A 12,024-nucleotide genomic window follows, 5' to 3' on the forward strand; every position below is an offset into this window, starting at 1 on the left:
CCTCAGAGTCAATATTTTTTTTAATGTTTCTCTAAGACTTAATGCAATTGTATCTAAATACATGTAAACATATGCACGTATTTTTTAGTATAACAGAATATGAGACACATGTTCTTTACCTTACTTTTCTCACTTAATATATTCTGAAAACTCATTCCATATCAAAACACATACATTCATATATTTTCCTTTTAACAGTTACAGTGGTATACCATAGCGTGGCTGCCACAATTTATTTAACCACTTCACTACTGATGTACACTACAGTATTCCTGAACTATTGCAAATAATGATATGAAAAACATTCTTAAACATACATTTTTGTACACATACGCAAGTACACTCAGGGTAAATTATGGAAGATGGAATCCACTATCAAAGGGTAGATCTGGATAAACAGTTTTCAATTGCCCACTGAAGAAATCACATCAAATTATACTCCTGTCAGCAAACTATGAAACCATATAGGTCCATACGTTTGCTCATCAATGTCAATCTAATAAGCAAAAAACAGGACCTCATTAATTTACATTTATTTTGGTGTATATATAAGGGAGTGTATGTGAAGTTAATACACGGTCTGGCAGAAGTACTGCCTGCTTGAGTGTGGTTGGTAGGGTAATAATATGGGTATAATAATTTATAGTTTTAATTTGAACATTTCACCTAAAATGTCATATGGTGTGCTTGAGTGTGATATTGTTATGTTACAGAATTACATGCTTATGATTTTGTAATAAAATATTTTGTAATTAAAAAAGGGGCATTATTTGTGCTATGCCCTGTATATTAGTCTTAAAAATTTTTTTAAACATATAGCAAGGACTCATGGACAAAACCAAAGTGGGGAAGGATTGAGGGAGCGGGCGGGGGGGGAGGGGGCATGAGAAAGTGGCGGGGGGAAGGCAGAGACAAATGTATTTGGAAAAATAAATAAATAAAAAAAATTTTTTTAAATGCTTTTCATACATTACAAAAATTAGTCCTTCGTCCTGTTTTGCAAAAGTCTGACATTTTTGCTTTAATTTTTTTAAGTTTCTTCTTTCTTATGAGTGTAGATTATACTAGGCAAAATTTTAAATTTTAATATAACCTAAATGTGGTATTTTTTTAAAATACTGCCACACTTTTTTTTTTATTGTTCAAATACATTAGTCTCCATTTTCCTGCCACCACTTTCCCCTGCCCTACCCACCCCCGCCTCCCACCCTCAATCCTTCCCCACTTTGGCTTATTTTTCTTAAAGTATTAAAATAGTTTGTTCTGCAAAGTTAATATAAAATGAAGACAAACATGAAAATCTTACTATTTTGTATGAAATGGAATATATATTAATACATAGTAAATATGAAAATGTTTCCACTTTACAGGTAATTGATTGAATGTACATTAAACATACCTTACCTGCCTTTCCGTTGTATTGCACTAGCTTTGGAAATCCACACCATTTTTAACATTGTAACAAAATTCAGCGCATCAAAGGATTTCTGAAATATTCAAATCATCTTCATGTTAAAACATAAAAGGTATTTAAGAGCAAAACATCACAATATAGTTTATTTTTATTGTTGTTCAAGTACAGTTTTATCCATTTTCTGCCCATATCTCTCCCCCACCTCACCCACCCCCACCTGCCACCCTCAATCCTACCCCACCTCCTGCTTTGACTTTACTTGCAGGGATCATTTCTATAGTTTGTTACATTACAATATATTTTAATATGCTAAGCTTAATTCAAAGCTCCTCTAGATTAGGTGATTACAGCAGGGGACTAATTTTTTTTCTAAATCTAGATTTCTGACTACAAATATTCTAAGGAAAAAGAGTAAAAACTAAACTCAGAAGCGCTGAAAAAAATTCCTCACTCTGTGTCTTGCTATGCTATTTGTTTCTCTGCTATAGTTGGGTAATAGCAGTCAGTTCTCATAAGACATCAAGACTGGAAAGAACTGATCTATTTTCCTCATGTCATTTTCCATCAGATTTACATCACTGTGGGTAATAGAAATGATAATGGAAAGACAGTTTTCTAAAATACTTTCCAGGGACCTTGATCTGGAGAAATAAGGAATACAACTGTTGAACCAATCCTACCCCAAAGTGAAAAATTTTTAACCCCTTCCCTTTTACCTTCTGCCAAGCTATCACTGCAGTTAGTCTATCAAGAAAGTTATAGCATATTTCCCCAAAGAATCTAAAGCAAAACTTTACTCTAGAGGAATATTTTTAAAGAGTGCATTGCTAACTAAAATATGTACTTAAATCATTCAGTGACATAATACTTCCCCTTTCAAAAAATAACTTTGTAAAACAAATACAAATATGTTCTCATAATAGTTTAATTGTGGAATTTTCAGAAAAGATGCTGCGTATTTAGTTTTTAATAAAATTTTATATTTGTCAACACTATATGAAAAATAATTTTTGATACTACCATCATATTCCAAACTATAGTTTATTTGATAAGTAACACCTAAATAAATTAAATTTTAAGATATTCAAAATCTACCTCTCTTTTAGATAATTTTAAGGCAATAAAATCCAAATTTTCATTGATTCCCGATTCAGACTGTTAATGATAATATTCATAATTATACTCCTATAAAAAATAAGGTATTCCTCCTTTACAGTATCCAACTATAATGAAATGTCCAAAATGTCCAAATTTTATGACCAAATTTTATTTTCTGTAAGATATCCCTAAAATAACAAATTTTTCACATTAAAAATAATCATGTATATCCACTAGAACCGTCACAGTTTGCCTTCTACAACATGGATACTATTTCTTTCCTTGAAAAATCAACTACCTTTATCATTTTCAATCCTTTCAGTGAAAGGTTAAGAGTATTGAGAGTTGCTAGGCATTCCTATACTAAAAGGCAATAAATGCTGCCTTTTCTGAGAGTGGGGGCTGGCACTAAATATTTTAGCCTTTGCAGAGGGTCTCTGTTGCAACTACTCAGACCTGCCATTGCAGTGTAAAAGCAGCCATAGACAATAGGTCAAAGAATAAACACGGCAGTGTTCCAGAGAAATTTATTTTTATAAAAGCTGGTGATGGGCCCATGATCATGTTTGCTTTCTTTTGGCATGGTTCTCTCTTGCACTACATATCCTTTGAATACTTAAAATATGTGGAACACTGATACAACAATAAGTAAGAAGGTTACAGGTTATTCCCACATGTAGAATGAAAACATACAAAATGTGTGATCAAATGCCCACAGTTTGACAAAATTTTCATGGTAACTAGCCAAATGTTTTACTTTCTTCATAGTATTTTATGAGCAAAAGTTAATTTTTTATATAATTTGTTAAAATATAGAGATAGATATAGATGTTAAAATAAAGATAGATCCTTTACACTGAATTGTTTGGGATAGAATATTCACTTTAGTGAAGTTAACACTTACTACATTAATTTAGAACCAGAAATTTTCCCATTAAATGAATTTAAAATACAACTTATCTATACATACCTCTTTCACTTTACCAGAATCAATAACAAAGACGACATCATTGACTGTGATGCTGGTTTCAGCAATATTGGTGGAAAGGATCTGCAATGGCATATTATGTTATAGTTAATACGAAAACAGAACCAATGACCACTAAAATAGAAAAAAGATTTTATGAAACTTACTATTTTTCGAACACCTGCAGGTGGGTTTTTTAATACTTTCTTTTGATCAGATGTTTGCATATTTGAATGAAGCATAAACACTTGGTATCTGTTGACAATTGAAAAAGAAAATACACTATAGTACCGATCTTTTGTTTAAAGCAAAAACCATAATGCTTTAGCTTTTACCTATGTATATTGTCAGCAAACCGCTTGTCATCAAATAGGATGCGATCCCTCAGCCCAACAATTTCATCATATCCAGGTAGGAAAATTAATATTGCACCTTGGAGAAAAATGATTTTGTTAATATTAAATATCACTATAAAACCAGAACCAATCAAAAGAATTAGCTAAAATGAACTATATCACATGTTCTCAAGTACTGATAAACTAGTACTGATAAGTACTAGTAATACTTATGACAATAGATTATACATTCTTATTGAGGGAATTACATAAAAATTTGTACACACAAAATATCAATTTTTAAATTGAGCTATACATTTTTGTTCCAGGTCATTTAGACAACACTTATTTACCAGCATCACAACTATGGCAGATATTGTATAGAAGATGCATGATCAAATCCAAGTCTACTTTTTCATCATCAAAACTATGATGATAAGCTTTCAGGAGCTCTCTATCTTCCACACTGAGGTCACTTCCACTTTTTTGAACCAGAGAACTTTCATCTAGATTTCCAAATTCCAATGAAGCACTAAAAGAATAAAGAAAATAAAAATAAAAGTTAAAAACCAAGTCAATTTTCATTTTAAAAAAGTAAAAGTAACCTTTTAAGGACCAATGTGCTCCATTACGCCATTATGTCCTTCCAATTTTTAATAGACATTAAGTAGGGTAAGTGAAACTTAAAATTCCCTAGCTATAATTCATGTTTTGGCTTAAAGCACATCATTCAAAGTAAAACCTGGCAATAACTGCTTTTTTAAAAAAATACACAATCTGAAGACATTGCTCCAAAGAAAATAAACAAATAGCCAAAAAGCCCATGAAAAAATATTAATTACTGATACGAATATCTAAACAATGAGATAACACTTCACATCCACTAGGATGACTGTAATCAAAAAGACAATATTGGAGAGAGTATGTAGAAATGGGAACTATCCCCTCATACATCGCTAGGAGGAATATAAAATACAGAAGCCACTTTGGAAAACAATGTGACAATTCTTCAAAATGCTAAACATAGTGTTAGTGTATACTCTAACAATTTGTCTCTTAGATATATATGCAAAAGAAGTAAAAATATATGTCCATATAAAAATCTGTATACAAATGTTCATACCAGTATTATTTATAACAGTCAAAAAGTAGAAACAACCAAAATGTTCATCAACTGATGAATGAATAAAAAAAACTATGTCCCATCCACAGAATGGAATATTAGTCAGAAAAAAGGATACTGCAACATGGATAAACCTTGGAAATATTATGCTGTGTGAAAGACTCCAATCACAAAAAAACTACCAATCGTATTATATGATTTCATTTATATGAACTGTCGAGAACAGACAAATCAATAGGAACAGGAAGGGGATGAATGGTTGCCTAGGTCTGGGAGAGTTGGGGGAAATGAGTGGTGACTGCTAATTAGTATAGGTTTCCTCTTGGGGTCATGAGTATGTATTCAAAATTGATTGTGGTAATGACTGCATAACACTGTAAACATACTAAAAATCATTAAATTATAATGGGTGAATTAAATGGTTTGTGAATTTTATCTCAATAACAATTTAAAAACCAAACTTCTGGTCATCATTTATATTTTCTTAGTAGGCTGTCTTTCATTCTTCACTATGATAAACAACATTCTGAGGAAAATTCCACATTTAAAAAAAATTTTATAGGTGCCAAGTTAACAAGACTCTTAATTTCATAATTCTATACTAAAAGCTGGTTAATTATGCTATTTTTCAAAAGCTAGAATCAGCATAAATTACTGAAATAAATGCCTTGCTTTTTCATCCTATATGTAAAAATATACACTACTTCCATCACTAGTAATTATCAATAAGATTTCTAGAAAGTTCACTATTATAGTGCAATCTCTCTGAAAGAGTTTAGCAGAAAGATAAACATAAATAAGACTGCTTTCAATAGGGAAAATATTAAACTTATACACTTTATAATTTCAGTATTTAAATTTTAAGATCCATTTGAAAACATTCTGAATTATTTTTTCTTACTCTTTAACAGGTAAATGAAGAAGATATCATGTTCTTTGTTTTAAGCTATAAATTTTAGATATCAATTAATTATCCAGCAAACATAATAAATTTAACTTGAAATATTTGAAATTTTTAATTGATAATGTCGTGATCTGGGAAATAAAAAGGGTAGTTAAAATATTACCCAGTAAATAACTTTACTTGGTAACTTGTAGTGTCTAGTGAACTATATGTATAAGGTCCAAAACATTCAAAACATTATCACTACAAAGATTCTGAGTGCTATTATGACAACAAAGCCCACCATACCAGAATTAGTATTTGGATTTGCCAAGTAACTTTGTCATTTTACACATTTTTATATTTCTTCCTTACCATTTTAGTGGGGTTTTGGGAAAATGCAGAGATAAGTACACATGTTTGTAGCTACCATGTTTAACTAGAAATTCTCCTTCTGTTTTTTCAAAATAAAATAAAAAATAAAATATAACACAGTGGATCTTATTAGCAACATACAAGAAAATCAGAGAAATTCCTCAGAATTACAAAAAAAGAAAAAAGTTCTGGATAAAAGGCTGTAAATTTGTGACTATCTATGATTTACATGGCTAAGCTTTTTTAAAGAGTTTGGATTAATTAAACATAGTATAAAGTTTTACCTGTAAGATTCTAAAAGATCCACAATTTCAGTCTGCCCAAAGTGTTTAGCCCAATCTAAAGCCATCCTGCCAAAATTCAAAGATATCAAATTAAGACAAAGAAATAACATTCTCAAAATTATAAAACTAGTAGTTACTCAAAATTATTCACTCACTCGTTAGAGATGGACCAGGAATTATTACACAATAGCTCTTAATATAAATATGAGAAATCAAAAAAGAAATGCATAGCTCTACAAAGATATACAAAGAATAGATGCAGTTTAAAATTACCAGCCATTTGCCCTGACTGGTATGGCTCAGTGGATTGAGCACTGGCTTGCGAACCTAAAGGTTGCTGGTTCAATTTCCAGTCAGGACACATGCCTGTATTGTGGGCCAGGTCCTGGTTTGGGGGTGTGCGAGAGGCAACCAATTGATCAATGTTTCTCTCCCTTTCTCTCCCTCCCTCCCCCTTGCTCTAAAAGTAAATAAATAAAATCTTTAAAATTACCAGCCATTTGATGCTTTGCAATGGACATTGGCTCCCATACTAATTAACTGCTCTACTTGACTTGAAAAACCTCGTCCTGCAGCAACCATCAGAGCTGTTGCACTGGTTTCACTATGTCTGTAGTCAACTAAAATAATGAAAAGACATATATGTGTTAAATTTCCAAGTTATTTTAAATCATTTTAACCTTTTTAAAATTTAAATGAAAGAACTTAGTATCAAGAGAATTAACCTGGGACTTGCTCCTTCACCTAACTACATCATAATTCATATCATCCCAGGAGATCTGTTATTGATATACCCTTAGTATAAACAGAATGGAATATCACCTGTAAGGTCAGAGAAGGAAAGATACTGTTAAGCTATCTAAAGCCCACCAAGAAAATTAATACAGAAAAGAAGAACAACTAACTTGCTGAACCCTTAATCATCCTAAATCTAGATATTGCCCTGATCATTAAGTTACATGATAGAACTAAAGAAGAATTAAAAAGTTAATTTTCATCAGCAGCTGGTCACAAATGATTAAAAGTGCAAATGCAAAGTTTAAGACTATTTTTTTGTTGTTCTTCTGTTTTGCTTTTAGTCTCCCATCATTCCAGGCTAATATTTTCAAACAGAAATTCTTAATGGAAATAATACTGGTGGAAAGTTTACTTCTCATAAAACCCCTCCATGAGAAAAATAACTAAAGTTTTATTGAATTTAAGTTCCTAGAATACATTTCTCACGCAGTGCATTATATTATTTATAATTGCTTAGCACTAATTTGCTTAAATTACAAATCTGATAATTTCAGAAAGAAGTCACCACTAGAAAAAACCTCTGTAGTAAAATTTAAGATAATTACAAAAGGAAAATTATAATTTTCCATATACACCAAATTATCCTCATCACATAATAACACTCTAAAACATGGTATCCGGTATTAATATAAAACAATGGCTCTTAAGGTGGGGGAGAGAGACTTATAAGAGATTTATCTCAGGCATTCTATTTTTGAAAGCACAGACAGCTCTGCCTTACTCCTACATTCAAGTTCAATTGGTGCAGGATGGCCAGGTACATGTATTTTTAAAGAGGTCTGCAAAGATTATGATCTGTACTCACAATATGAGAATTACTGCTTCAACTAAATATTCAATTAATAGCCTTGGAGAACAGAGCCACATGTGTTTATTTTGGGCAGAGGGGTATGAATAAGTATGGGTGTTTAAAAATATCGAAAAATTCTTTAGTACTCCCCGCTTCGAGAAGTACAGCCTAATTCCTTTTTCATTGAGTGTCAGCTGAACTAAATAACTCACTCTAACGAATAAAGAAGTGATGGCATGCAACTTTGAAGACTAAGTCATAAAAGGTATCTACAGCTTCCTGCTTGCTTTTTCTCCTTCTCTTTTGAATCACTCACTGGGAGAAGCCAGTTGCCACATCCTGGGAAGACTAAAGCAGCCCTATGGAGAGCTCCAGATGTCAAAGAACTGTAGCCTTCTGCCAACAGCAGAGACAAACTCAGGCCTCTTGCCAACAGCCATGTGAATGAGCCTTCTTGGAAGCAAATCCTCCTGCTCCAGTAACCCTTTAGATGACCAAAGTCTTGACAACAGTTAAACACTACTTCACAAATGACTAGGAGCCAGACCATTCCCAGATTCTTGACTCTAAGAAACTCTGTGAGATAAATGTTTTCGGTTGCTAAGCTGGGGAACCATTTGTTCTGCAGCAAAAGATGACTAGCAGAGTGAGCATGACAGAGAATGCCTGGTCTTACTAAACCAGTGAACTACTAGCTGCTTCCACAGGATCACAAGGGGAAACTGATGGCATAAAAAGCCCAAGGTCTCCTCGGTCAAAGGAAGTATTTTCAATTCTGGTGCCAACTAAAAGTTGAGATTTTAGAAGAGAAATAAAAAGATGGGGAGTGAATAACTGTTTATAGAGCTACCACAACATTTCAGTTTACCTCACAAGGCTGAAGATGCTGGAATACTAGACTCTAGCAAATATCCAATAAAACTATAAAGAAGAAAGACGTAGGTTCATAGGATGACCATTATGGAAGGAATCACCGAGTTTTCACTGAAAAAATGGCTAAGAAGAGGGTCAAGAGTAATATATAAATACTTTAAAATGCTTTATAAATATTTTAAAGCAACATGTCTCATAGTTTAAATTTCCTAACTTTCAGGTAAGAGTGCTAAATTGTTCAGAGTAGATATTTCAAAAAATAATGGAGGAAAAAACTGCCAGAAAACTGGAGATGAAAAAATGTCTGCATTTCCAAATACAAAAATATTACTTTTTAAAATGCAGATTTTTTTAAATGAATAATACACTGGAAAAAAAGTTCATCAGTAGGAGTCAAAATACATTTACAAGGAAGGGAAAATGCCAAAATACCTTAATTTGTTTCTTAAGAGGTTTGTTAGATGAGTGGATGTGTAGAATTATAACCACTTAAAAAAACATACCCATATTTTGACCTAAAGCCTCTTGTAGCATACACAATGCTTGATCACTGACCCAGGCCTCTCAAGTTCATAAACATATACTAGATAACAATTAGAACTAAAAAAAGAGTTGTTAGGCAGAAACAATGGGCCTAATCTACTTATTAGATTTAATAGGTATAAACAGAATATCTTAAGCTCAAAAAGCTCAAAACAACAATTATGGACATATTAATCACATGTTAAAAATAAGCAGAAGTTTCAAAGACAACATGAATCAGTAAGACAAATGTGGATGGCAAAGAGCTACACTGACTACAGACCAAATTAACATAAGTAAAGAATTGAGGCTTTTAGGCTAATATACCTATTCTACCCAAAGACGGTCACAAAGAGATTATCACTCAGGACTGGACACCACGCTTTTTAAAAGGTATGAACTAGAACATAACCAGGGGAGGCAAATGACGACAGGAGAGCATTAGATATCAAGCTTTGTTAAAGAAACAATCGAAGGCATAGGTATGGCCAGCCCAGAAAACAAAAGTAGGAAAAAGAATAACTATCTTCATATATACAAAAGTCTATCAGGCATAAATAGATACTAAACCTCCTCATTATCTCCCATGAAGCAAAAAAAGGGAAGAAACTAGACAGGTAGATTTCACTTTAAAAGATACTTTAAAAAACTGACAACTGAAACAAATCAAATTTGAAAAAAGTCATTAAGAAAAATAGTGAGCTTCTTATCACTAAACATATGGTAGGATACTTAAAACTTGTATCATTATTCAAGAAATATTGAATATTAGGTGCTTTCTTTAACAGTCTTTTCAATCCACAACTGAGAATCTGTGGATACGTAAGGCCAACCATATAAATCTTTCTACACCATGTTATACAAGGGACTTATGTATCAGCAGATTTTAGTATGTGAGGTGGGTCCTGGAATCAATACCCCAAGGATACTGAGGAACTGTTGTCAAGTTTCTGGGAAGTCAGAAGTTATACACAGAATTTTCAAATACATGGGAGGTCTGCACTCCTAACTCTGTGTTGTTCAAGGGTCAACTGTACAATAAAGAATAATAATGCAGAAGGAAAAATAGTGGAAAAAAAGGGTGTAATTTTAGTAAAATGATCAGAAAAGGCCTGTCTGAAAAGTCATTATCTAAGTAGAGACCCAAATGAAATAAACATTGGGTCAAAGAGTATCTGTGAAGACAGAATTCCAGGCATAGAACACAACAAAACAAAGGCCTAAAGATGGGAATGTGTCAGCACATATGAAGACAAGGGTATTTAAAGCAAAGTGAACAAGTAAATGAGTAGCAGAAAATGAGATCAAAAAGGCAGTCAGAGACCAAATCTGGGAAAGGTCTTCGATTTTTATTCAAAGTGTAATTGAATGCTGTGGAAGAGTAGAGAACAGGGAAGTGGCATGATCCAATTTCCTTTCTGAAGGATCAATCTGGTTGTTCTCTTGGAGAACAGGCTACAATAACATAATAGAAGCAGTGAATAGGCTACTGCAATAGTCCAGGAAAGAAATGTTGTTGGCTTGTACTAGGATGGCAACTGTAGGGGATGTGCAGTGTAGTCAGATTTGGATTTATTTAGAAGGTAAAGCTAAAAAGATTTTTTAATAGATTATATGTGGGGTGTGAGAGCAAAGTTAAGGATGATTTTATGTTTTGTTGGCTTAGCAAGTAGGTGAATGATAGTACCCTAGATTCAGATTCAGGTGGTCTGGGATGGCCAGGCACCTGCATTTTTAAAAAGGTCTACAATTGATTATAATACTAAGGAAACCCTAAGGAAAGAGCAGGTTGATAGGGAGTTAGGGAAGGAGGGAACCAAAAGTCATTTGGGGCATATCTATTTTTATTCAATAGACATCCAACTGGAGATGTCAAGGGATCAGGTATACTGAAGGGGAGGTGGGATCAGGACTGGAAACATAAAACTAGGAGTCATTTTAAATACATATATAAAGTTATGACTAGATGAGATCCACACAGTAAGCATAAATAGAAAGAAGGTCTAAGGATTGAGGCCTGGGACATTTCATATAGGTCAAAAAAAAAGAAGAACCCTACCAAAGAAACCAAGAAGTTCCAGCCAGGACAATGAAAAGAAAATAAATGAAGTATGGGATATCAGAAGTTAATTAAAGAAAATGTTTCAAGAAGGGAGTGATCAATAATAACGTTGAGAAGTTTAGGTGAAGAGACATCTAAATCCTTTCCATAAATCCTTTCTATAAATCCTTTCTATGAACTTTTATTCTACCATTTGCTGAGAAGCCTTCCAGGTTCTGAAACTTACCTTTGGTAAGTGCCAATATCCACTATGATCAACTAATATCAAGACAATTCGCTAGTGAAAACATGTCACATGACATAAAGCACATACATGTGAATTAGAACTTAAGCTTATATAACTAAGGGTATACTAAAATTCTCCATTCACTTAATTAAAAATCTAGAGCATCCCTGGCCAGTGTGGCTCAGCTGGCTGGAACACTGTCCCATAGACCAAAAGGTTGTAGGGTTTGGTTCCCAGTTAGGGAACAAACCGAGGTTGCGGGTTCAATCCCTGG

At 33.0% G+C, this 12,024-nt stretch overlaps 1 protein-coding gene across 1 annotated transcript in view; it reads right to left on the reverse strand.

Annotated features, from left to right (window-relative positions):
- Positions 1 to 12,024, reverse strand: part of YTHDC2 (YTH N6-methyladenosine RNA binding protein C2) — a 64,125-nt gene that overhangs the window by 29,702 nt on the left and 22,399 nt on the right. Inside the window, exons 11-17 of the mRNA XM_054589956.1 lie at positions 6,973 to 7,099; positions 6,480 to 6,545; positions 4,168 to 4,346; positions 3,815 to 3,911; positions 3,647 to 3,734; positions 3,483 to 3,563; positions 1,405 to 1,487 (exon numbers count right to left, since the gene is read on the reverse strand). Coding sequence (XP_054445931.1) covers positions 1,405 to 1,487; positions 3,483 to 3,563; positions 3,647 to 3,734; positions 3,815 to 3,911; positions 4,168 to 4,346; positions 6,480 to 6,545; positions 6,973 to 7,099 — 721 coding nt within the window. The remainder of the gene's footprint in view (positions 1 to 1,404; positions 1,488 to 3,482; positions 3,564 to 3,646; positions 3,735 to 3,814; positions 3,912 to 4,167; positions 4,347 to 6,479; positions 6,546 to 6,972; positions 7,100 to 12,024) is intronic.

This window comes from Pteronotus mesoamericanus, unplaced genomic scaffold (genome assembly GCF_021234165.1).
Source record: "Pteronotus mesoamericanus isolate MK-2021 breed Mesoamerican mustached bat unplaced genomic scaffold, CSHL_Meso_final scaffold_167, whole genome shotgun sequence".
NCBI classification, from domain to species: Eukaryota; Metazoa; Chordata; class Mammalia; order Chiroptera; family Mormoopidae; genus Pteronotus; species Pteronotus mesoamericanus.